The 27,950-nt window shown below is 38.2% G+C and overlaps 2 protein-coding genes across 16 annotated transcripts in view; both read left to right on the top strand.

Moving 5' to 3' along the window:
• Positions 1–1,917, top strand: part of eml1 (EMAP like 1) — a 53,061-nt gene extending 51,144 nt beyond the window's left edge. For all 8 annotated transcript variants that reach the window (XM_053237509.1, XM_026933849.3, XM_026933851.3 and 5 more), the window contains 2 exons: positions 30–160; positions 269–1,917. In XM_053237509.1, coding sequence (XP_053093484.1) covers positions 30–160; positions 269–394 — 257 coding nt within the window. In that variant the 3' untranslated portion in view covers positions 395–1,917. The remainder of the gene's footprint in view (positions 1–29; positions 161–268) is intronic.
• A 5,182-nt stretch (positions 1,918–7,099) lies between these two features.
• evla (Enah/Vasp-like a) overlaps positions 7,100–27,950 on the top strand; it is a 38,797-nt gene continuing 17,946 nt past the window's right edge. For 2 of the 8 annotated variants that reach the window (XM_053237533.1, XM_053237531.1), the window contains exons 1-3: positions 14,434–24,320; positions 25,853–26,021; positions 27,413–27,590. In XM_053237533.1, the coding sequence (XP_053093508.1) occupies positions 24,307–24,320; positions 25,853–26,021; positions 27,413–27,590 (361 nt within the window). In that variant the 5' untranslated portion in view covers positions 14,434–24,306. Of the gene's footprint in view, positions 7,800–14,432; positions 24,321–25,852; positions 26,022–27,412; positions 27,591–27,950 lie in introns of those variants that run through there. The other 6 variants (XM_053237535.1, XM_053237532.1, XM_053237540.1 and 3 more) reach the window with 6 other exon arrangements.

Below are 27,950 nucleotides of genomic sequence, written 5' to 3'. Positions count from 1 at the left end.
AAGGTGATTTTACTTGTGCTCTCCCTCAGGCTTATGGCCAGATGGCTCTGATGGGACAGACATTAATGCCGTGTGCACTTCCAGTGAGAAGAGACTTCTCGCCACTGGGGACGATTTTGGAAAAGTGCACCTTTTCTCATTCCCCTGCTCTCAAACAAGAGTAAGCAATCAGCATATGTTCTATTACCTTTTTGTACATTATATACAGAGGAGAAAAATATATACCTCACTTGATTTGTTTTTTGTTTTTTTCTCTCTCTCTCCTCAGGCTCCTAGTCATGTCTATGGCGGTCACAGCAGTCATGTCACCAATGTTAACTTCCTGTTTGACGACAGCCACTTGGTGTCCACTGGTGGAAAGGACATGAGTGTAATGCAGTGGCGTGTGATATAAACAACTACTGACAGTGTATGTGGAAATGGAGTGGGACTATTCCCATTTCTATTAGACTGAAATGAAGGAGTGGCAGTTATTTGAAGGCATATCCTGTGTAATGACGTGAAGCAGACAGTTTAAGCTATTGTTTGCTATTTGCTAAAACATGAGCCCAGCATTCAAAATAAGCTTACTGTCTCACTGGGCATAACGAGGACATTTTGCAACCTCAACCCACACATTTACCTTGGAGTGATGAATATGAAAAACTTCTCTCCACATGATACATATTATGTGATGCCAAAGCTGACAAATTTACCTTGAAACTGTTACAGCAGACAGTGGTGTATGACCCCACCGTCTGGCCTCAAGAAGTATTGCAACCACTCCTGTGTGATTGAATTTCAGTGTGAATTTATGATTGTTGCAAAACCTTCTGAACTGATCTCAGCTTTCACTCTTCTTTTGAAGAGACATTGTATATATTAAAGAAGTGAAACAGCATGACTTTACCAAACACGGCAAAGGCACTGTGATCAAAATAATTCCCAGTTGTACCAAAATGATGTGTGAAACCCTTTTTAAAAATCTAATGACAACACTATAGCCAATAGTTCATAGTTAGGTTCCTAGGCTCCTTATAAAGGTATTCTCTAATAAGGCTTAATGAAGTGTCTTAATTCACTGCAAGTTAATAAGACTGGTGAATATTAAAGTGCATTCTTTAAGTATTCACCCCCCATCCCCCCACCCCACTTCTGCATTTTGTAGTGGTACAACTTTGGCAAACGGGCCTCATTCAGTTCATTCAGTAGTTGAATTAGTTCAATATTCTTCTATTATGGGCTTTGTGTAGATGTATGACATATAATCCAAATTAATTCCATTTCATTTCCAGATTGTAACATTGCAAAATGTGGTAAAATTCAAGGAGGGGTGGGGTGAGGTCAATATTTATGCAATACGCTGTATTTGATTCATTTCTAAAGCTCTCCCAGAGAAAACTGTTACCATGTAGACTAGATTAAACAGGACTAACATTAATTTTTATTAATGCCACAAATCTAGCAATGCAATGTAATTATTTTAATCTTCTCTATGCTGAACTTTCTCTGCATTGCCTAATGGCCATAACCATGCTTCATTTCTTTTGCACTGAAAGAGAAGAAACTCATCAGGGTTTTTAATGACTGTAGTTGATATATTAAAACTGTCTTAGCATGCACATGGTTGGCTGTATTTTTTAAAGACTTTTTCATTCAGATTTTCATTTGCCTATTGATTGGCAGGTAACACAATGTAAAAATGTGATTTTGTTTCAGAAAATGTGAGTGTTAATTTTTTTTTAACATTAAGGTGTAGGCTGAAATTGAACGTTACATATGAATGAATCAGTAGCCTTGTCGGTATTAGGCATGTAACTGGCAATTATGAACGGACAACAATTGTTGCAGAATGCATAATAAAATGTAAAAATCAGGCCTCATTATAACCATTAACAACTTTGATACTTCTTTCATGATTAAATTAATTCAAATCTGTTTGGATGTATGTGGTGTTTTATTTACACACCTCTCGGATAAATTACTTGTAATATTTTATAAAGAGAGATTTTGTGTCACCTGATTTCTAGAGCGAGACTACAGCATGGCCCTATGTGACCTGTATGTTAAATCCATTAACAAGACTAGGCAAGCTTAGTTTTCCCTGCTGAAAACAAATAGCTTAGACAAGCACAGCTGGTCATCATGAAAAGCACCAAACAACATGAATTCCATAAACACTTTTCTTTATTCTTAGCAAGATACCTAGATTAATAATGCAAAGTATAGGGAACATGGTTCTTGTGTTATAAATTTATATGAATTTGCTAAATCTTATGCATACTATGCATAATTAGATGGAAACATGGTTTAAAATGCTTGTTTGCTAGCTATCCAGCACTCAAATGCAACTGAATATATTCAATTCAATTCAATTTTATTTATGTAGGACTTTTAACGATGGACATTGTCACAAAGCAGATTTACAGATATTTGGATATAGACTTGGATTTGCCCCTCTTGAGCAAGCCAAAAGACTTCAAAAAGACTACCAAAAGACATCCAGATCTGTGCAATTACCTAAGAGAAAAACTATTAACAAAAGGCAAACGAAAGGCTATGAATTATCTCAGCGTAAACCGGCTACAGCGGCAACATGGCTGCCCGAGCGAACAAAAAGACCCACAAATGTAAGCATTATTGACGTTAATAAAGATTTTAATGAACATAAATCATTTGTTTTATGTTACATTCAATCGTGTGTTCATATTTACGGTGATGTTATTCAAAGAAATGTTTGCAAAAAATCGCTAAAGTTTGTTAACGTCATATAATTACAGACTGCACAATAGTGCCACAACGTATTTTCATGTCTGATCAGGGCTGTAACCACCAAAGACATTGAGGGGTCTAGTCCCCCCAATAATCAGAAATCGCTAAACTTTTTTCTCAAATATTGCCAATTCGAGAGAGAGAATTAGGACCTAGATCACGTATGATGATGTGTAACGGTATAGTAGTGGTGTCCCAATTCTTAGGGGAATATTTTCACCCCTACCCCTTGACACTCTGTTTCAAGGGACAAGGGGAAGGGGTAGGCATAGGGGTAGGTGAAGGGGTATAAAATAGAATTGGGATTGGGCCTAAGACTATGGATGATTCTCTAACACTAATTGAAATGCTGTTTCACAACTGTGGGTCTTTGTAAGAAAAAGCTCCGGTCGCTGCTTTAGTCTTCTTTATTCTAGGTACCAACAAAGAGCCTGTACCTTTTGATGGAAGCAGGCATAGTAGATCATAAAAAACTAAATGTTCGCTCAGGTACTGCGGCAAGAGACGATTCGGTGCATTATAGGTCATTAGTAGTATTTTATAATCAATGCCAAATTTTAATGGGAGCCAATGCAGTGTGGATAATGTGGGTAATGTGGTCAAATCTTCTGGTTCTAGTAAGGACTCTGACTGCTGCATTCTGGACCAACTGGAACTTGTTTATGCACATAATGGAACATCCAGACAGCAAGGCATTAAAATAGCCCAACCGAAAGCTGACAAAATCATGAACTAGTTTTTCTGCATCTTGTAGTAACATTATATTTCTATTCTTGGCAATATTTCTGAAATGAAGGAAGGCTATCCTAGTAGTATTATCTACATGAGCTTCAAATGAGATACTGGAGTCAATAATCATACCAAGGTCTTTTACTGCTGCACATGATGTAACTGAAGGCCATCCAGAGTTATTATGTAATCACAATGCTTGCTTCTAGCTGCCTGTGGTCCTGGTAGAAGTACTTCTGTCTTGTCAGAATTAAGTAGGAGGTAGTTATTCAGGATCCAGTGTCTAATGTCCTTCACACATTCCTCAACTTTGTTAAGCTGGTGTATTTCATCTGGCTTTGCTGAAACATGTAGCTGTGTGTCATCAGCATAGCAGAGGAAGCTAATACAATGTTTACAAATAATTGTACCTAGAGGTAGCATATATAGAGAAAAGAGCAGTGGCCTAGAACAGAACCTTGTGGAACACCAAACTGTACTTTAGTATGCATAGAGATGTTACCATTTGCAATCTGGAGCATCTACAAACTGATAGTGATCAGTCAAATAAGACCTGATCCAGGTGAGAGCTGTTCGTTTAACTCCAACATCATTTTCTAGTCTATCTAGAAGAATATTATGATCAGTGATATCAAGAGCTGCACTAAGATCAAGCAACACAAGCAAGGAGACACAACCCTGCTTGGAGGCCAGTAGTAGTTCATTTACCACTTTAACCACTGTTGTCTCAGTAATGTGATGAGGCCTAAATCCTGACTGAAAGATTTCATGAATGTTATTCCTATGCAAGTATGAGCATAACTGCTGAGCTACACCCTATTTTTAGACAGCTGACAAGAGTTGAGGGCAGGTTTTTTGATCAAGGGTTTTTGATTAATGGTTCCACTGACATGGTTATATTGTTTTCTACATAGGAGGTTTCAAATTGTACGGCTTTATATTAATACTCTGAATTTTTGTGCCTAATATTTTCAATTTTGTCATTGAAAAAATTCATAAAGTCATTACAAGTACATGGTGGTCTTGGTCCTAGTTAACTTTGCTATTGTATTAAATAAGAATCAAGGATTATTTTTGCTATCTCCCATTAGGATTAAGAGATATGCTAATCTAGCACCAATAAGCACATTTCTATAGCTAAGAAGGCTCTCCGTCCATGCAATTTGGAATACTACCCATTAGCTTGATGTTATTTATGTTCTAACATTTGAGTTATATATAATGCATTATACAAGAGGTAAATTACATGAGAAGTTTTTATAATGATGGTAAAATTGGAGGCAAGCTTTCCTATTAATTGCTCAAATTGCTAATATGTAACTTCAAAGTTAAAAGAAAAAAACAAGTTACTGACAGATTTACAGTGATTGCCGCTGTTTTCTGTCTTTTGCTCATGAATGAACATTTAAAATTTTAACTTCAATTTCAGTTAACATTTCAGGGTATATGTGTATATATATATATATATATATATATATATTATATTATTATATTATTATATTATATTATTATATTATATATTGTCTGTTGTAAAGAATTGTTCATTCGCAACCAGGGTTGTTTTAGAATGTCACTATTAATTAAGTAACAACTTAAGAGCTGAATTTAATTCATGCTGATATTTGGTGAAGGGTTGTCAATTAAAAACCTATGACTTTAAGTCTGTTATTCTATGATCAAAACATACTTTAGACAATGAAAAGACATTAAATAGACATCTTTAATAGAATGTCAAAATTTTGACCAGATTGAATATTTTTTTAATATTTTTTTTTGTAATGATATAGAAATGTTGACTATTGTAATTGTACTCAAGATGTCAAACTTGCCAAGGACCAAAAAAAAAAAGACATACAGGTGTTGGACAAAATAACAGAAACCTGTAACTATATATTAATAGCAAGAACCTTATAAATAAGGTCAGTCTTTGCTTCCAGAATAGCTTTAATCCTTCTTGGAATGCTGTCACACAAATCCTAAATGGTTTGTGGTGGGATGTTAGACTGTTCTTTAAGAAGAAAATCTTCCAGTCCTGTGAGGGATGAAGGTGGTGGATATCTGCTTTGCAGTCTGAGCTCCAGACCTTCCCATTAAGATTTAATTACATTTAAATCTGGTGATTGGGGAGGCCAAAGAAGAAGCTTGACATCATCCCAGTGCATCAACCTTTAAATATTTATAGCAGTACATCATCAGGAAAGAGTGTTTGCACCACAGGGTGCATCTGGTCCTGGAAAATGTCCTCATGTTTGTTGGCTGCTATACAACTATGAAAAGCATTCACTGGACCTAATGATTTCCATGAGATGGCTGCCCATACCATTATGGATCTCCAATTGTACCTAACAGTTGGAAGCAGACACTGTGTGTTGAAGGCATCTTTTGTCTTCCTCCAACATAAATCGATCCAGATGTAACAAAATATGATAAAAATTAAATAATCTGACTGCAAATGTTGTGCTCCTTACACCACGTTATGTATCTTTGTCACTGACCTTTGAAACAAAGTTTATCTTTGCAAAGTTCATGACATACAGTTTTTATTAAGAGGTGTTCATTCAATTCTGTGGTTAATTTTATAGTTGTATATTTGGGCACTTAGCAACTCTGTAAAGTGTCCTCTTTGCCATTTGTCCAGTTTTGATATGCTGCCATGACTTTTGAGATTGTTTCTCTTTATACATTAAATCATTTCCAGTTTTTGTAACTGATGCACCTGCTATTCAGGCATCCACTATTTGCCCTCTTTGGAACCGTTTATTGTCTCATGATGTTTTGAATCTCAAAGCACTAATTGTCAGACCTCTTCCATAGCTGACCTACATGCTGTTAGTTGGCAATCAGTCTAATATAACTCATCTATACAGCTGTATGTGTAATTTTTCATGCATTGTTACTGTTATTTTGTCCAACTATACAGAAGGTCTTCTGCATAGTTATGGGCTATATAAAGGTGGACTGATAATAACATCTTTTTATGGGCCAGTTTAAATCGGGCCATGGATATCTCTGCTCAGTTGGTTCTCACCGAGTATTTTTAGAGGTCTGAGTGCTAACCCTGCTAAAAATCCAGCATAGTCTGACCAGCTCCCAGCTGCCATCACACAGGCCGAGCTGCTCAAACTGGTGCTGAAGTGCTGAAGCTCCTAAATTACTACTACTGAAGCTACAATAGACTTTTTTTTAAAGAACATAACACAGCAGTAAGAACATCAGAAAATATGAAACATGTATTGTACAGTATATTCAATTTAGTCAAGTAATAAGTAAAATGGAAATTAACTTGTGGTGTACCATCTTGACCAGCTCGGCCTGTGTTTTGGCAGCTGGTGGCTGGTCAGACCATGCTGATATTTTTCAGCGCCTTTATTATTATTTAGTCGGAATATTTTTAGGGGAAAAGTCAACAGAAGCTGCCTTTACAACCTAATTAACTACAGCTGAAGATGATTATTACAATTATTCATCCGCATAACTATTTATGATTGTTGGAAGAACAGTGGCCCAGCAACTCATTAATCCGAGCACGTGCTGAACTATGAATCCCCATTACAGCATATTGATTGTCCAACAAAGAGGGCACCGCCTACTCTGCGTGACGTCCCGTCGAACTGTCGCGCATGCGCATTGCAACAATGAGAGAAGGTCAGATGGGCTGAGTTGATCCCGAGCTGACTGGCTCGCTTTAAAAAGAAGAAAAAAGAAAAAGAAAGAATGAAAAGAAAGCCAAAAAGAAAAAAAAGTCTCAGATTTGGTGAAATACATGCAGTTAGCTGTGTATTTAAGTGAAGAAGTTAACCGAGGCGACAGGAAGAGTAATCGCCACACCTTCTAACACAGACGTTGCAGTACTCGTAGTTGCCACTAGGGGCCAGTGTTTTACGGCCAATATTCAGCTTCGCTCCCTTCAAACCGGCTGCCCAAATTCAGGAGGGAGTTAAAACGGTATCTCCGGAGCGCTTTAGCCACACTATTCATTACTGACGATGTTATGGGCGCGACTGTTGTCTGAACATGGAATTTGTTTTAGATGTATATAATGAGAAATTGCGATGTAATACAGACGCTGCTGAGTCGGCTGAGCTGTTGAGAGGGCTGCGTCGCCCATCACTGCCGGAGAGCTGTTATCACCTCGCCTGAGAGCCATTATTCCAAAAAAAAAAAAAAATCTCAAGGCTTTCATCTTATACGACTGAATTGCACATCTGACTTTGGCTCATACGCGATCTAAATGCGCCGGTGATTCTGCGTGGACTGAGATTGCATTGCATTTACCTCCTTATTGTCTAATAGTTCGTGGAAAACGGCATTAAAATGAGGTAAGCGATCCTTTGGCGTATTTGTTGACAGCGACAGGGACGCTGACGTTAGAAACGTGAATGAAAAGACAGATGAGATTTCAGGAAATCTGCTTTTAAATCCGTGTCTCATCTAACTGCAGATGTCTGTGCTGTCTGATTTCACACAGGGCCTGTGAAATGGCCAAATCACCTGTCCTCCTGTTGTGCTGACAGAAATCAGGGTGTGTTATATTTCATCCAGCGCCCAAACATCATCATCCTCATCCTCTATTATGATCCATATTACAGACTATGCATTCAGTGCTCTGTGAATGAGGCACCATATATGGTCATGCTCATCGATTTGATTATTATTGGGGAAAAATTGTATACAGTGCAAATAAAGATCCGCCCATCATATAATCTACTGGCTAATAGTCTAGTGATTGTGTACTAAATGTAATAGTAAAAATGATGTAATCGTAGTGACTGTCAGGCGACGCGACAAGTCTTGATGACGTCACAATTCGGATGTTGAGCAGAGATGCTGAATTCTTAAGAGAAGACGCGCGCGCGCACGTTCAGGATCTCCCCCCCCCCCCCCCCCCCCCCTCTCCCCCCTCCCCCCTTTATAAATGTCAGAATATGTAGCAACAAACTAGTTTGTAAATAATAACACATCTGTTCTTTATAGTGGTGATTGATATCCAGTGAAGCTGAACCCGTCTTTTCTTTCATTATGTCTCATTACTATAGTTCAGGTCAATTCAATTTTATTTAGCTTTTAACCATAGACATTGTCACAAAACAGCTTCACAGAAATCTGGATGTAGATTTAGATCCCTACCGAGAGACCCACTGGCCACAGTGCAGACAGTGGCAAGGAAATGAGGAAGAAACGTTGAGAGGAACCAGACTCAGAAAGGAATCCATCATCTTCTGGTTGACATCAGATAGTGGGATTATACTGGGACAGTACTGAGTATGTTGAAAGGTTGTTCAGTATGAGCATCAGTTTCTTTATGATTAAAGCAGATTTTTTAGGTTCACGTCTATACACGGTGTGTCAAAAGTCTCCATACATGGGGAGTATGTGCACCAGCACCACATTGGTTGTGCCTTCGTCAGTGGATGTTCGTGGATGTCCACTTCTTGGTTGGTCTGCAACACTTTCTGTCTTTTAGAATTTGTTAATAAGTTTGGCAACAGCGTCGTCAGTGATGTGCTTTCTGTGTTTCCTGTGAAACCTTGCGACAGCTTCCCGATCCAGTCATGGGAATGATTTCACTAAGTTCTTCTTTTGTCCAAGGCATTCTTAAAGGCTATCTGGATATCTAAAATATATAATGTAAAGTAAGTATGAAAAATTTTGGAAGACATTTTGCTAAAAAGTGTTAATTTCTGCTACGTATGGAGACTGTTGGGACAACCGGTAGTATCCAAGTGAAATTGTTCACTGAAGAATGGGTGAGTCTTGGACATAAACTGTTATGGTAAGTGCAGCAGAGTGAACAATAGTACCTCACACCTAAAGTTCATCTTGGTATGCTCAGGAGGAGAGAATGAAACATGTAAGGTAAGGTAGCTGTGGATCCGGAGCCTATTCCAGGAACAGAGGGTGCAAGGTGGGAATATACCCTGCATGTCCATCTCAGGCCACCACACACATTCATACGCTCATTTCTACCTAGTGGCCATTTAGAGTGCCAATCCACCTACTGGCATGTTTTTGGGAGGAAACTCTCCGGAGGAAACCTCAGTGAAACCCACATAGACATAGGAAGAAATCACTGGATCGAACTGGGGACCCTGAAGCCATGAGGGGGCAATGCTACCTGCTGTGCCACTTTTACACAAGAGTGATTTTATTTGAAAAAAAAAAAAAAAATCTAAATGCTAGTCTAACACCAATACTTTACATTAATTCATTTGACACTTTCTGAGGCAAAATTATAATTCAAGCATATAGATGAACCATTGCCAATGATGGGATTGAACTCAACCTTCTGGTCCCCACCACAGAACCTTTACTGCAGAACTAGTACTGCGATCTTAGTGTAAACTATTTACTCGTTTATTGTAATGAATTTTTCAAATTCCTGATTAGATCAGATTGACCAGCTAAAACCTGCACTGGTCACGCAGCAAGGGTTTAGCCCCAAATCCTTAACAATCATGAGTTTGTCTTAAGAGTTTCCTTCCACTTCTTTATAAACTTTCTTTTTTACTTGTTGCCAAAAGGAAGTCTCAAATAGCTCTCCATTCCAGCTGACGTCCTCTCTAGCAAGAAAACTCCACTGGTCGGCCGGAAGAATTTACGCAACCCACAGCTCTCTTATATAAATATATATCTTCCTAATGTGGGTTATTTTTAGATTTTGAAGTTGTACTCCATCATGGTAAGATGAATCTGCATTCTTTCCCCTGTCTGCCATATGTGCATAGTGGGAATATGAAAATGTTCAGAAGAGCTATTTTTGTAGACTGACTGTGAGAGCGTTTGCTTGAGTGACTCATGGTGGCCCTGTGCATGGGTCTGTGTGTAGTCTGTACATGTGTGTGTAGTGATGTTTTCAGATCAGTGGGTCTGGATGTCACAGGTGTAGTGAAGGGGCTCTTGAGGCAGAAAAATCATTAGAGGCTACGCCTCTAAAAGCTTCACCACATGCTTGGAAACGTGAAAATGACCAAACTGTTGTCAGTGACCAGGCTTTAGTCATGTTATTCTCCCCTTTTTTTGTTGAAATCACATATCAACCCCTTACCATGCATGCTTAAAAGTAATGAAGCAATTAAAAACCCCAATCAGTATTCATGACTGTTTAGGCAGACTTGAAATCATGAAAACATTTACCACCATAAACTTTATCCTTAAAAAATGTAGCTAATTGGACATCCTTTCAGTTATTTGGCCTGTCATTTTTCCTGTAAAGACATCTACTTCCTGTTAGGATTGTCTACGTTGTTTCCTCACTTGCTTAAATCCTCGTAAGCGTTTGAGCTCACCCAACTTATGGTTCATTTTGCTAGATTTGAAGTATCCAGCTGGCTGTTTATACAGATGAAATGAGTGCAAAGCTATGGGATGGGAAGCATACAAGATAGAATGGATAGTGTTTCTTCTTAGAAGCATTATACATCAGTGCTTTCAACAGTGGCCCTTGACATTGCAAATCCCAGATACATCGCTCATACATCGGCACGACATTGTTTGACGGCACAGTTTGTATCACAACAATGTCACAACAACCTTTTTCCTAAATGGGAAGTCAGGACGATGTTGTTTTTATGATCTGTTACTTTCAGCCACCCTTCAGTATACTGTGTGATTAAAATCCTATCAGAAGTTGTAAGACAGCACACCCTCCTGGGGATAACTTAATTTCCACACTTTCGCACTGATAACTGATAAGCAGATTCAGCTTGTGTTCACTTCATGCAAGTTTCTTCCTGTGATTAAGCTACATAACCTACAATTAATGACTACAACCAGTAGCTAAATAAATAGTCCAATTTGTCTAAATCTATATAAAGCAGAATATTAAGAACATACATTTACAGTGGTCCAAAACATCACTTTAGCAAGCAAGTTACATGTGACATTGTCGAGATGTAATCTGAGCATGTTGTGCTGTGTGTGCAGATGTGTGTTATCTGGGATACAGTCTTTAAAAATACATTTTAGATCATAAGACGTGTAAGACTGAGTGTCACCACAAAAAAAAACTTTGTTTTTCAGTTAAGCAATCTCGTGTCATGTCTACTGATTGCAGAAATCTCTGCTTGTGGGCTTTACTCTATGTGTGTGTGTGTGTGTGTTCTTGCTTGCAGTAGTTAGAAAGATCATGTGGTTGTTCAACATAAGCAATATTCCAGCCTCCTCCTCCACCCTTCATTCCTGTGGATAGAAATGATTGTCAGAAGGAGAAGGCTACTGGTTTGTAGCTGTCACATGCTTATGCTCCTCTCCTTCTTTCTCTCCATTCCTTCTTTGCATACTATTGCTCTCCTGTGCAAGGTCTAAGGTTTAATTCTTCTTCGCAGCACTACTAAAACGCACACACATACACATACACATACTCTCATTCAGCAAGTGTGGTAGTCAGTCATGCTGATTTGTCTCGCCAGCTGTTCTTCCAGAAGAACGAGCTGATTAGTTTTCTCACACTGAGCCATAACACAAACAGAACTCTCACGTTCTTGTGAGCTTTAAAGGCATGAACATGCAGTTTTTTGAAGATACAACTGCTCTGCAGTGGATAGAAGCCAAGGAGCAGCTGTCAAATAATAGCTTTCATTACTGCATGTGCCTCCCACAATTCCCTGCTGCCTCATTATATGTGAAGAATGACATATATAGAACACAAATTGTATGGTGTAAACACACACATGTAATGAGGGTCCATGTGAATAGAAAAATGTTTTGAGACTTTCAAAAGAGAAGAGCTGCTGGGCAGAAAAATAGAGACGGCGTTCACTTGGGAGCCTTTTCAGGAAGTGTAAGTATGTTGTTGGAAAGGCCAGATTTGGGAAAGTTTCCATAAGCATCCATGCCAGCTGCAGCTGTGAGTCAAGACCGTCTCTACCTCTTTCTGTTTTTTCATTTAAAGGTGCGTTGGGCAGAATTTTCTCTTTAGTGCTTACGATGTAATCTATAAATACACTGGAAAGATTTTTTTTTTACTCTTTGACCCTATCACTCTACATTCACAATAGCAAGCAACAAGCAGCTGCGATTTTAGTGACATCAACAAGCAACAACGTGACAGCAAGACAAGCAATATATGCAGATTAGGTATGATGAGGTGCAGTGACAAATCCAAACGATTGACTCAAATGATTCCTTGGCCCAAACATATGGCACGGTTGGTGTGACGCTTCTTCAGTTTCATTATATCCTGTCCTGTGCACAAAGTTCACAAAGAAAAATAAAGCTCGGAAGGCAGTAGCAGAAAATGTTAGTGCCTCTGTTTGCTTTGCTAATCTGGCCACAAAGCTAGCATGAAGCCTAGCATGTCACATGTAAGTCGAAAACAAACTACTTTCACACTGATTATTCTATTATTTAATTTGTGTTTAACTAACACAATGCTGCCAGATGCCAATAACCAGGTTATCCACATTAGTTTGGTAGCTAGCTAACTTTCCATCATCTCATTCTACTTCCACTGGTTAAGACAATAAATAAATAAGTATAAATATGTGAAATACTGACATGCTGTATAACATACTGATTTCTTTATGCTAGAATTGTTCAGACCGCCTAGGAAGAGTGAGTTTTGGAGTTTACATTTATACACACCTGGAACATATTTCAGTCAAGTACTGTTGACTGCTTGTCTCATAACTGTCTCATAATGTTAGTTATGACTGACAAAATACCGGTACACTGAATTGCTTACTACATTTTTAAACTTTTTAACTTTATCTTGGTCAGGGTTGATGGTAAATCCAGAGCCTATTCTGGGAACACTGGGCACAAAGTGGCAGAATACCCCAGATGGGATGCCAGGCCATTCCCGGGCACCATACACACACACACACACACACACAAACGAGAACATTAGGAAAACATGCAAAACCGAGGCGCTGGATCTGTGAAGTGCCAACACTGCCCACTGCACCACTGTGCCACATTACTAATTTATTGATGTAATAATTTGGAATTCCTAGGAAGAAAGTGAATTTGGAAGTTTACTGCTTATTTTAGGCAGCTGCATAATCCATTCTGACAAACTAATAATTATGTAAATTACTGACATGCCAAGTGACTTGCAGTGGTTTCTGATCCAAGCCATAATTATTAAATTAATGCTTGCATTACCTGGCCAGGAGAAATATAACTTGGTACTTTAGCATCTAACTGCATTAGGTTTTGCAGTCAGCAGATTTTTTTCCTTCTTGTTTTACCATGTTCTCCAGATAATGCCAATTTATTTGTAATAGGAAGTAAGGAATATTGATCAGTGGACTTTAGAGTGTGTAGGGTGATGTACTGTAGCTTAGTGGTAGTGTGTGCTTTGCACTGTGTACTGTACTAGTGATTATTCAAATACAGTTATATTATGGATTTGTCTGCACCTATTTCTGGCTAATTAGTGGATACTTCTGCAGCAACTACTGTATATTACTGTTGGTGCTCATTTCTGTTGAACAGACGTTTGTCAGACTGACATCTCTGAAAAAGATGCATCAGTTGTACTGTTAATGATAATCTACAAGTTTCAAGGAAAGAGAAGGCAAGGAAAACAGTGTTTTTAAAACACTGGTGCTGTGACAGTCCCTGACCTTGTGAAGCCTTGCTGAATCTGCACTTACTTTGAGCAGTATCTCTTCTTTCCCAGCAGCTTGTCTCTGATGGCTGTTCAGGTAACATGCTTTTTGCAAGCAGAGCCCTTAGACTGCATGTATGAGGATTTGTGAATGAGCGACTAGCAGCTGCTATTCTTTCTAGCCTCAGCGGGGAAGGAGATAGCCATGTGTCCACTTTCATCGTCACTATGGGAACCGCTTCCTAGCTCACCTCCTGCGCGGCATGCTCTCAGTCCTCATAACAGAGCCGCTTAACGCTGGGGCTTTTGGGGGTGGGGGGTTGGGGTAAATGTTCTGTAAGAGCAATTTTGTCTGTATCATTACTCTGGGACTGTAGGGGAGTTAGGAAAGTTAGCACCAGGAATAATACATTTGGAGATAATGTGATAATTGCTTATATCATGTGGCTGGGGTGAGCAGTTTGTAGCGTGTTTTTTAATTTGTGACTTAATGATGAGCCCACAGCAAGAGTTGTTCATGAGCGTTGGGTGTGTGTGTGTGTGTGTGTGTTTCTGTTGTACTCACATCTTGAGCTGGAGCTAAATTGTCCTTCTCATCATGTCATGTGTGATTATTTCGCTTGGACATGTTGTTAAAAGAGATCTGTACATTTAACAGTAAATTACTGAAAATTAATTGCTGTAAAAATTAAAAGCTGGAGCTGTAAAGTATATTTGTTTTACGGTTCAGGAAGACTTTATTAATGCTGTAAAAATACAGATCAGCAAAGATGCACTGTGGTGTTGTTTAAAGTAGCATTAATTCGGTTATTCCTGTGCACTGTTCCGAGTGTATCGAGTCACATCGGCCTAGTGAACAACGAAGAAAAAACTGTGAAGTACATTTCCATCAGACACTTCACCAGCTCATGCAACTGATTTGCTAACTGAGCTTAAGAAATTAGCTTCCCCTCACACACACATACACTCTTCACTCAGACTTCAGTTCAACTAACATTAGCGCATGGAATTTATCCTGTGTAACAGATAAACCTTAAACCCGAGGTTCTCAAACTTTTATCTCAGTGTACAAAGTTCCACAAACCTCCTGTTAGAAATTTATTTTATGAACATAATCCAACAATTCACATATTAGGCTCATTATTCAAATGTGTACAGTGATATTTTGGCTATTTATTGGAGCCATAGAGCTTTTTATTTCTGAATTTTCCCCGACAGAACCAGTTCACATTGGTTACATACCAACTTGTTTTTGAGGTTTTGAGGTTTGGATTAAACCCTTTCAATTCAAGTAATTATTTAAACCAGCTAATTATAGCAGCTCAATGATAAACATAATAACTTTGGTTATGGTGAGAAAAAAATTGACAGACCACTTTGTTATCCTTGACGGACGCCTGGAGGTCTGTCTTAGGCTAACATGAACCAATTTAAGGGAGTGGTTGTCTAGGATACCCCAGGGGTCCATGAAGCATAACCAAGTGGTCCATGACCATAAACCATTAGCAGAGTTATTATGTTTATCATAAAATTGTTAATCTAACTTATATAATTATATTTTATTGTATCTCATCACTTTAAACCATCCAGCTCAGCACAGATGAGGCAAAAACAGCAGAGAATCAATCCCACAATTCTTCAGGAAAAACAGATTTCCTAAAAAGAGTTTTATAGAGTATCTGTAATTATGCCATTGATAATGTACACTATATGGCCAAAGGTTTGTGGACATCTGACCCTCACTCCCATGTGGGCCTTCCCCAAACTGCTGCCACAAATGTAGAATGCCTTCGTATGCTGTAGTATTACAATTTCCTTCACTGGAACTAAGAGGCCCAAACCTGTTCCAGCATGATAACACCACTGTGCACAAAGAGAGCTCCATGAAGACATGGTTTGCCAAGGTTGCCGTGAAAGAACTCGAGTGGCCTGCACAGAGCCCTGATCTCAACCCCACTGAACACCTTTGGGATAATTTGGAATGCCGACTGCACCCCAGACCTCCTCGCTCAACATCAGTGCTTGACCTCACTAATGCTCTTGTGGCTAAATGAGCAAATCCCCACAGTCATACTCCAAAATCTAGTGGAAAGCCTTGGAGAAGAGTGAAGGTTATTACAAAAGGAGAACTAAATCTGGAATGGAATGTTCAAAAAAATACATATGGGTGTGATGAGCAGGTGTTCACATACTTCTGTCCGTATAGTGTATATGCAGTTTTCAGACAGTTTTTAGATTCTCTTACTTTTTGCTATTTTTTTTTTACATTATAGAATTACTTTTAAACTGATGAAAATCATTCTTATTCTCATTCCTTTTTTCTTACTGGGCTTAGTGGTTAGCACATTTGCCTCACACCTCCGGGGTTGGGGGTTCAAATCCCACCTCTGCCCTGTGTGCACAGAGTTCTCCCTGTGCTTCGGGGGTTTCCTCTGGGTATTCCGGTTTCCTACCCCAGTCCAAAGACGTGCATTATAATCTGACTGGCATTTCCGAATGGTCTGCAGTGTGTGATGTGTGTGAGATTGTGCCCTGCGATGAGTTGGCACCCTGTCCAGTTTGTCCCTTGCCTTGTGCCTTGAGTTCCCTGGGATAGGCTCCAGGCTCCTCTGTGACCCTGAGTAGGATAAGCAGTATGGAAAATGGATGGATGAAAAACTGAGCTGCAGAGACCTGGGAGCAATGAAAGGGAAGAACAGAAGCTCACTTCTGCAAAGTAATTTTATTCCTTGAAAGGAATAAAATTTGTTGTTCTCCCAAAGAGTAACATTATAACCTACACAACATAGTTTGCTGTGCACGAAACAACACTTCGGTGAGAGCCAGTGTTTAGCTCTGAGAATCATTTTCTTGAATGTAGCTTATGAAGCAAACCAGCTGCACTAATAGCAGGCATTGCAAATTTTCCTCTGATGTGCATTGCCATGGGTAACCTTTCACTTTTTTATGTTTCTCAAATGCAGTTCTCTGAATTATTTGGGCTGCATAATGTTGTTGTTGTTCTTGTTTCAGCTGCTCCTGTTAGGGCTCACCACAGCAGATCATTGGTCTGCATATTTTTTACTTTTTGTTTTTATTATGCCAGATGCCCTTCTTGACGCAACACTCCTCAATTTTATACGGGCTTGGGCCCGGCACTGGCAGGGCACTGTCATGTCGAACCCAGGTCGCAGTGTTGAGATCACCGTGGCCTGATCACTAGTCCTTCAGGGACCCTTGGGCTGCATAGTAGTTGTACTTATATCAAAGGTACATATTTATCCTCACACGAAATTTATGTACTATAGCATGGGTTGACATATCACTAGCCCAGGCTTCTGACTTTTTTTGTTAAGGTCACTAGCACAATCATGCTACATGTTCATATACTTGTTTGTTTCCCTTAGTCTGTATAAATGCACTTTAACAAACTATTACATCATATTAGCTACCCCCTTTAGCCTTCTGAGTCAGTTAGGTCTCTGGGCAGCCAAAATATGGGACTGGAGCTTTCACTTTCCTGGTATGCTAGCTAATAAATTTATGATTTTTTTCACCCCTGTACAGTCAACCTAACAGCGAATTTACAGATTTACTGTTGCTTTTACGACATATTTATAAACAACCTTTATATAAAATTGATAAAGTCACCTTTCATTAACTTTAATGTACAAAGACATTTATATCAAATTTACATTTATAGTACTGCTAGAGGACAAAATGTGTGCTTTAAGGCATTGGCAATAGATTTTGTGTGTGTGTGTGTGTGTGTTTTGAAGGTAAAATTATAAAAATGCAAGAAGCGTACTTGGATGTGAATGAGGTGGGATTAGTGCTCACAGTCATTTTGTCTATCTGTGTAAGATACAAGCATCCATGAAGCTCTAAATGTGTCAGTGTTTCATAAATCTCTTTCTCGCTTGGCAGGGGGTTGGGTGTAAGATGAAGTAATCCCCCTCAGGCTTGGACACAGGGCATGTCCACTAACAGCCCAAATCTCTCAAAAGTGCAATTCAATCCCATGACATGTCTGTGCTATACAGTAGAGCTCTACTGTGGACCTCTCAGTCATGTCTAAGTGCTTTACACGGCTCTTCTCCAGATCATTTCTCAGTACACATCATTGCTGACTTAGCAGTCATAATTACTGAGATTATGCAACCTTATAGCTTCATACATATCTGGTTTTCTGACTAGCGTGCGCAGATTTTGATGTGTCTGCTGAATCCTGGTTTAGTTTCAACCCACTTAATAGAAAGAGATAGAAAGATGTAGAAAGAAACACATCTGCTACCAAAGAACACAGAGCCGTGTTCCAGATGCAGATGTTCCATTCTTTTCACTTCTACCTACCACAGAGTTACAGTGACTCCAGACTGCACTTAAGTGCGAGTAAAAGAAACTTAGTGTATTTCCATGTTGTTTGCATGTCCACTGTGCTGATTTATTTAGCTAGTTTTGCTTAAAAGGTAAACAAGTACTGACACCAGAATCTTATTCCCAACCCACATCACTTTCCATTGCTTTATGACTCCTTATAAAACTTGACAACATTGGTGATGATGGTGTCTCAACCTAGGTCCTGAGTGATGATTGGATATATTATATCTATGTTCTTAATAGTTAATACATACCGCAGTCAGTGCTGTTTACTGATGGATATCTGTGGGAGTTTCATGGATGTCCTTTGTGGGGTCTTGTATAAAAGCTCATGTCTAATTTATGCTGTTACTCCAGAAAGAGTGACTTAGGGTAAATGTTCTTGTGTAAGTGCTTCTCTTGGAAAGATAAAGGGTGAGGCCCGCATTACACAAGACACACGACTGCTACCAGAACAAAAGGCCCATTTTGTAATATGAATCAGAGCTAGAAACAATATGGTTAAGAGACATAAATGAAAAATGGTCTAATAATAATAATGTGGATATTTTCATTTAACAAACAATTTAAAAGAATCTCTCTGTTAGGTATATGTGTAGTAAAAATAGTAATTTTATCGAAACAATTTTATTTAATAATATATCAGCATTTTCCTTTATATGCTGTAGTTTACAAATGATTAAAATCTCTTCACTATAGTCAATGTATAGGTAGTAAAAAGCTAATTGTATCACTAATTTCAAATGTTGTAATAACCTAGATTCACTGTTACAAAACTGAGTGACCCACATTTTAATTATTCTCTTTAATTAATGCATACATTGTTGGTGGAATTGTACATTGCACAGCATTAGAAAAGACAGTTAATCCAATAGTGAACACTCTGCCAAATCCAGAATTACAAAATATAGCAGATCTTTTCCACAAAATGTTTTGTTAATCACATAACCATGTTAATGGCAAAGAAGGACATCCAGCTGCTGTTTGGCACTGGGACATTAGCGTGTATTAGTAGCATTAGTGATTGGAGGCTAATCAACACTAAATAATAGTAATAAGTGCTGCTGTGTGGTATGCTTAGAGGCTGATATACTTCATTATGATGGTGAATGGTCATATAGGATAAAGTGTCACTGGTGTGAAAGTGTACAACACTGAAGTTTCTGCTAGACTTAAGCAACAGGAGTCCTATTCAGTCCCTCGTCCTCAGACTAAACCTCCCTCCAAAGTCCAGTATGATTGTAAAATAAGGTGGAAATTTACAGCAGCACAGCTTTTGTCCATGTCCATTTCTGTGCAAGCATTTACACACCTTCTTCCAGATAAAGAAACTTAGCAATGTCTGTACTGAACTTGTGCCTATACTGTACTAGTGAGATGTGAAACTGGTTGGCTCCACTCTGCCTTGCTTTGATTGTCATCATTAATGATGTCCAGAACACTGTAATTTTGTGTCATCTGTTCATTAGCGTGTGAGTAAATGAGCATGGTATCAGTCTGATCCTCGATACCAGTATTGGCATTGATGCATCCCTAATTAAAAGTCTGCATCCACAATGTCACGTTCATAAACTGTATTCAAGCAATCAGTTCTCATAGCAAAACACTGAAGGACATCTCAAAGTAAGCTCAGTGTCTGTCCGTCCCTGCACTGTGAGTAATGTACATTTTAAACACTCTTAAACAGACATTACTAAATCACTATTTGCAAGGACATATTTGAGGCAGGTGTTGCAAGGGGATACAGTTCCTCCGGGTTTAAAAGAAATCTGGCCTTCGTGTAATACTGCCATACCAACAGCCATCAACCACCTCCCCTTCAACCTTTGGATTAATGCTGCTCTGTGAGTTGATTATATAAAAAAATAGATTGGTGCAAAGCATGAGTACTTTTAATGAGGTGGTTATGCGAGACCTCGTAGATTTGTGATATGCTGACTGAAGATTACTATTACAGGATTGTCAGAATGACTCACAGCAGCTCAAGGACATCACATTATAGATATTTTTGTCATGTGATTCAGTAGTCAAAAGAAAGAAACTACACGTTGTTGCTGATTTCAACTCAACTTGGCACAAAATTGTGCAAAAGGTCTCTTAATGAACCCAGGGTCTGACTTAAACATCTGTCTTCTTCATATATAGTAGTAACCATTGTTGGCTACATACAAACCCACACAGATTAGGTGTTTTATAGCTGTATAATCCATTCCATCCATTTTCTGTACTGCTTATTCTGGGGACTAGGGGCACAAGGTGGGGGACACCCTGGATAGGGAACAATCACACACCCCCATTCACACACTATGGACAATTTAGAGATGCCAATCAGCCTGGGGAGACAATGCAAACTCCGCGCACACAGAACAGAGCCGGGAATCAAACCCCCAACCCTGGAGATGCTTATAGCATTTTTAGTCTAGGATGCTTTTAGTTCATCAATAAATCAATATGATAATAGTTAGCCACTTATAAAGCAATCTGACTGTAGTAGTATACTAAATACTCTTTTGACATCATTCTTTCTTGGCCAAGAGGAGCGTCTCAAAACCATATTAATATACTCGTATTATTTCAACATATTCCCTTATGTCTCATATTAGAATAGCTTTTCAATTATCTGGTGTGTTTGTGTGTGCGTGTGTGTGTGTTTATGGAGTTCACTTGGTGGAAGGCTGCTTAGGCCCTGCATTATTTAAGGAGGAACTGGAAGGAGTTAATGATCTTTCAGGAAACACAATCCATCTTCTTACTGAGCTCTGTGTTCTTCTCTGACAGAAGACCAGAGATTTAGCTCCCCTCCCCAGATAATTACTGGCCTACAAGCTAAAAAATCACTCACATTCCCTCATATAACCCTGCCATAAAACTTCCGATTCCCTGCTGCCTAATAACAAGGAACTTATGCATTTTATGTTTTTCCCTTTTTTTTTCTTTGTTTTTTTTAAACTGGTCTTCAGCAGACTCTTTTCATTTAATATTTTTTTTTTCTCATTTTCTCAGCTTTTACCAAATCCTATACTGTCCTATGAAGGTATGCTTTTATTTACTATCTGAGTAGAAATTATATTCCTTTGGGATTTATTTGAGTAAATTTTAATGGAAAGTGGATATTGTGGTGTATGTTTGCATTCCTCCTTGATGCAGTTGACCTGTTCACAGGAAGTGATGACCTAAGTATTTGCCCTCCTTCATTCTGTTACTGTAACTAACACTTTAAGTCATCTCAGAGTGCAGTGGTCACAAAAGAAAGAATAGATTGAATAGGATGGTTTTTCATGTGCTGACGTATTGTGGGATAATTTCAGTTCATGAGTGTACTGTCTTCCTAATCTGAGATACTTGATTAATACAGGTCTAACATTTTCTGTTTTCCTTTTGTCTTTTGATGTGAGAACTAATTAACCTTAATTAATCAAAAACTATTTTATCAGAGCAGCAGTTCCTCCTGCTAAAACATTCTCATATACTTACTGTGGGGTTTTGTTTTGTTTCTGAGAGCACTAGTGAAAATGCTTCTGTTTTGCATCCTTTTCTAATTTAATACAATAATTTTTATTACAAATTATATGTGAGTGAAAAGTAGAATCTCTGAAATATTTACATGAATTTCAGAGTTTCTTAGTACTTGGTATGTCCCCTTTTTGCTTTAATGACAGTGTGCCTGCGAGCTGACACGGACTTCACAAGTTTCTGTAAAACCTTATGATACATTTTAGATCAAATCCATCAGAGTGTCGTCTGAACACCTGCTTCAATAGCCAAGAATAGGCATAAGCAAAATCTGAACTTTTGTACAAAGGAGTTTACATGGTCGATATCACAAATTTGCTTACATTTAAGTGGTGACCTAGAAGTGGTGCAGAATCTTGAATATTCATATTTTTAAAAAACTTTTTAATTCTAAGTTTCTTTTTTTAAGTTTTAAATGAAAATAAAAACAATCCCAGATTTTCAATGTGGTATCAGACATTTCAGACCCACAGTAACTATTAGTGCTTGTTTTTCACTGTGCTTGATATATGACATACATTTTATTAGGATTTAAGTGTCCATTCGGTATGTTTATTCATATCTACGTTACTTTGAACACAAAAGACCCTCCCAAGCCAATAATGTATATGATGCATATCTTCCACTTACCTGCCCCGTTACACAGTTACACCTGGAAACAACAACTCTCTCCATGGTATTAACTAGCAATGCTGACTTAAACTCCACCAGCTATGACATCACTAACACAAACCAACCATTTAGGTTTAGATTGTCTTCTACTAACCTGCTTTATTAAAGCAGTCCCCCTTAAGCAGAAACCCTTGTTGATAAGAACAGAATAAGACAACTGCATACAGGCCAGACTACTCCTACACATACACAGCAGAGAGCACTCAGCTAACGCAGAGATGACTGGAAGGCCTGAGTGGAGAGAGTTGTGTGGAACTGTAAGAAGTGAACGCATTAATGCAGTGCTGCAGGGCTTCATGAGAATCAGACTGTTGGCTTTGTAATCACAAAGCTTCCTTTCTGCTGCTCACCCATCAGGCACTTTTAACCTCCTCGTGTACTCAAGTTCTGTATGATTTGCAATGGACAAACATATTCATTAGTACTAAATAACAAGGTCAATTAATTAATCTGAATCATAATGAAACTATGTTTTGTTTTGTTTTTGACTTACAGAGTCAGCTCCACATTTACTGGCAGAGATTGGTAGAAAATGTTATGAAAAAATGACAGAAATCTATCTCTTATTTGAAGTTAAATTTTTCTAAGAAATATAAACCACTAGCAAACATTTATTTTGAACAAAACCGGCTGTCACAATTATTGGCACCCCTGCATTTAGTACTTTGTGCAACCTCGCTTTGCCTTAGCAGTGAATCTTCGAAAGTGCTTGATGAAACTACAGAGCAATGTATCAGGGTGCAATGGAGTTTTCAGAAAGTTGCAATAGATGTGAGCCTATAAAATGTGCAAAGTTTCTGGGAGCTATGAGCTGTCAGGCCTGTGATGGACTGATGGTTGTTAAAGTGGGAAGATGCTATATATATTTTAGAGCGGATTTAAAACTTACTCTATAAATAGATGTCACTGTAAGTTGAGCAGACTGAAGAATATCAGAATGAAGAACTGAAAGTGTTGATGGATAGGTGATGCTTCAGTCATGAAAACAAGGGCCATGTTTCATTACATAAAATGTACTGTTGAAATACACTATATTTCTTATGACGGTTCGACAGGTATGGTAGTTTGGAGTTGCTGATGTGGTTCTTAAATCCACACTTTGTCTAATGGGTTGTCTGTGTGGGTTATTTTTACCTAATTGTGTTAGACCATGTGTACTAGATCAGATTTATTTAGAACATATTATTTGAAGGGTGGAACAGTGGTGCAGCAGGTAGCATTGATTGAACTCCCTGGTTCAATCCTGAGCTCTAATTATTGTCTGTGCATAGTTTAACGTGTTTGCACCACGTTCTTTTGGGTTTACTTCCACTTTCCAAAAACATACCGTAGGTGGATTGGCTACTCTAAATTCCCCCTAGGTGTGAATGAGTGTGTGAATGTGTATGAGCACAGTGTATTCCCACCTCCTTCGCAGCGTACCCAGGATAGGATCCAGATCTACTGCAACCCTTACAGTGGTTACTGAAGATGAATGAATAAATGAATATCATTTGAAAATCATGCTTCATTTAATTTCTGATCATTTAATTGCCTTCGTTTTTGAAACTGACAAGTTAACACTTTCACATATTCAACCTGTTTCCTGTGCATGTCCGTGCACTTCCTGTTTCTATACTTGGGTATTCTTTCCACAGTAGTCCAGCCTCTGTTCATTCTGTCCATTAGACTCGGAGATTATTGGTCTTGTACTGTAGTCTCTACAGCAGTCAAATTTAGACATTAATATCATGTCAGTTAACTGGTAAGTCTGTCATATTTTCCTTACATTTTAACCAATGCAACTGTGTTAGATGTCCAAATATGTTTCCAACAAGTTCTGGTGTAAATACAGCATGTATCATATTATGTTTCCAACAAGTTCTGGTGTAAATACAGCATGTATCATATTATTTGCTCTAATGGACATGTGAAATGATGTTGCTGGAGTCACTTTAAAGGACGTGTTTATGGATGCTTCTGATGGAGATGGGTGTGGTAGTGGTGGGATTGTGATGGGAAAGCCAGGGTGGAAATTTGCCATGCTTAACTTAGAACATAACAGAGACCAGCTCCAGATACTGAGAACTGCTTTCATCTTTATCCTCTCATTGGACATCTAAAAATATTCAGACTTCAAACGTAAAGTAAAATGTGGTGGCAAATCTGGAAATACATCTATACTCAGTGTAGCATATAGTTACTTGTTTTAGATTTGTTTCATATTTTTCAAGGCATAGCCTGTATAGTTTGACAAATTTTTAAATTAAGGTTAGGTCCCAAAAAGCGTTCTAATGACATGGTTATTATTGACAATATAAATTTTAGTTATGTATTAGTTATATAAGAAGTTAAGAAGCCTCTTGAAAGGCAATTTTAACATTAAAAAGCATTAATTCTATTCAACCTTCTTTAATCCCCTTTCCTTTCCCTACTATTCAAATATTCCCAAGAGATTTCTGTCTCTGAAGGCTGTATTTTTAATCTTTTTGAAAACCTCAGCAATTCAGCTGTACTTTATAATAAATTTTGATGATGTCTGCAGTCTCATAATGTGTCAGAGTCGACTTGCAGCACTTGGAGTAGATTGAAGTCGTCAATTTAAGCACAGCTGAACCCCACACTGGTGAAAACTCATTCAGCAGGCTAAGTTTTGCCCATGTTTTAAACACTTTCCTGTTCTTTGGATGCTAATTGATTGCCTTGTCAACATATGGACAAAAGAGGACTATTTAAAGCATCTGAGAAACTCTTGGCTTTAATTTAACCATGGCCGCTTATCAGCCCATCAACACAGCTGCTGCAGTTCTCATTTGCTTCATGGTTTTGCCTGTTTCATGTCCTACTGTATAATTAGCATAGATAACCCTTGCTCAGTGTCATTCAGTGGTGTAATTACATTACCACTACATTGCCATAGTAGAGGCGGGACTGTTTTTTCAGGGCTTGTCGTGCATTCATGGCTTGTATGCTTGTTTATGTTACTCAGTATAACCATTCCTCCCTCAGGGCGACTGTATAAAATGAAATGAATAGGAGGGACCCTGTCTGTGACTTTTGAAAAGCACTGAGCAAACACTGTATAATGAATATAATTTATAACTATAATTTAGACTGAGATGTGTCACTAGGTTCTTTCAAAATCACTTACTATAAAATGAAGTAAATATACAACATCAGTCTGTGCATATTTTCATTTCCCAGATCTATTTCCACACCAAATCATGATATGACCTTGAGAACTCTGTTCAGTATTATTTCCTTTTAATCTTTCAACTTTCCTTTTCCCTCCATCAGTGAACAGAGCATTTGCCAGGCCCGGGCCTCTGTGATGATCTACGATGACACTAGCAAGAAGTGGGTGCCCATCAAGCCAGGCCAGCAGGGCTTCAGCCGCATCAACATCTACCACAACACTGCTAACAACACCTTCCGCGTGGTGGGAGTCAAACTGCAGGACCAGCAGGTGAGAGCAGGGGCCAATAACGTGGAGGAAATGTGACTTTTTTTTTTTAATCACACAAACAGTATCCCAGTGCACACCATACAAATTGAGTTAAACTATAAATTCAGTGGTGTAGGTATATGGATGGGGTAGACAAATTATAAAATAAATAGCTAGCCCAATGTTTGGTTGCCTGGAAACCTAAATAACTAAACCCAAAACTTGGTTTCTAATGTAATTAGCAGTGTATGTGTTAATGTGTATTACACTTAGTAGTGTAATACTTTTATACTGTCTCTGAATCAAAATTATTCACACTTTTTCATTAAGAAAAGTGTGAAGAACACACACAGCAGACAGCATCACATATTTTTGGTCTATTTCTGAAACAGATTTTTTTTTTTCTTATCATTGCTGAAGCAAAAACTAGAGACAACTTTCTTCAGATTCAGTAATCTGGGAGGTTTTTGTGGATGATTTCTTGGATACTGTTGTCTCAAGTTGTCTTCTCTGTGATAAATATCTGGCATTCAGGCTATGAAGGAACACAGGACATGTGAGTTTCCATCACACATGGTGATATGATCACATTATTCATGAATGATAAGATGTACCTTTACTGATTCCCCGTAGGGGAAATTATCGATTTTGTGGCTGATATGAATATAAAGAGGGACTTTATGTGCAACCTGTATTTGTTATAGGCTGTAATAACCAGTTAATTAATTAGTCTGCAGGGTCGCCCTCTTATACTGTCATCAGTTTTTTTGCCAAGCACAATATCGCACAAGCAAGAGTGCTGTTGTACTGAATTTGTGGCCGTCGTACTGACAGCCTGTAGTAAGTGTAGTAACGGTTTCAGTGTAATGAGCAATTGCTACAATTGGAATTTTATGTAGCGAACACAGACAAGCGTAGTGATACGAACAGTGAAATGTACCAGTGCTGTTGTACTAAGTGTTACTTAATCGCCACTTGTCTAATCAAATTAGTGGATTGGAACTAACTGTTGTGTATTGGGGATCAACAAATATTGCACAACAATCACATAAATGTTACACTTTCAAATAAGTGGAGTTACTGTTTAGTCACTATGTATGTAGACACTGACATGTGTATTCAATGATTGTACATATGAAATGCAGTACTCTAAAAGTGTGTACATCCTCAGTAGTTACCTTATAGTTGTAAGTTACAAGTTTATGGGTAACTACAAAGGTGTTAGATACACAATATGACATTATGCATCATTAATATCCATGTAAAATGGAGGTTTAGTGTCTTATTGTCAAAGAGTGACTATTATACTGTCTCCTCACTGATTTTTCTCATTAGTTGAATGAATATGGATTGTCATTGCCATACTTTGCTGCAGTATTGTAGCCTGTAACTTCACCTTGTTTTTTTGACAGGTTGTGATAAACTACTCTATAGTGAAGGGTCTGAAATATAACCAGGCCACTCCGACGTTCCACCAGTGGCGTGATGCCAGACAAGTCTACGGACTCAACTTTGCCAGCAAGGAGGAGGCCACCACTTTCTCTACTGCCATGCTTTTTGCCCTCAATGTGCTCAGCTCACAAGATGCAGGTAGGTTCAATTTTGGCTCAGCTGCCAGATATTCTCATACTATAATTGAACAAATCATATAGATTTGTAAAATAACCCTGAATAACCATTGCTTAGCTTGTGGTTCTTCCAGGCCTTAACTGAACTATGGTATAGGTATTATATATATACAATAAGATTTTTTTGATATTTTTATCTATCTATCTATCTATCTATCTATATATATATATAGATAGATAGATAGATCTATATATATATATATATATATATATATATAGATAGATAGATAGATAGATCTATATATATATATATATATATATATATATATAGATATATATATAGATAGATAGATAGATAGATAGGTAGGTAGGTAGGTAGATA

The sequence above is a fragment of the Pangasianodon hypophthalmus genome, chromosome 10, assembly GCF_027358585.1.
Source record: "Pangasianodon hypophthalmus isolate fPanHyp1 chromosome 10, fPanHyp1.pri, whole genome shotgun sequence".
Classification (NCBI taxonomy): domain Eukaryota; kingdom Metazoa; phylum Chordata; class Actinopteri; order Siluriformes; family Pangasiidae; genus Pangasianodon; species Pangasianodon hypophthalmus.
Note: the sequence above shows the minus strand (reverse complement) of the source record. Positions and strands in the feature narration are given on the sequence as shown.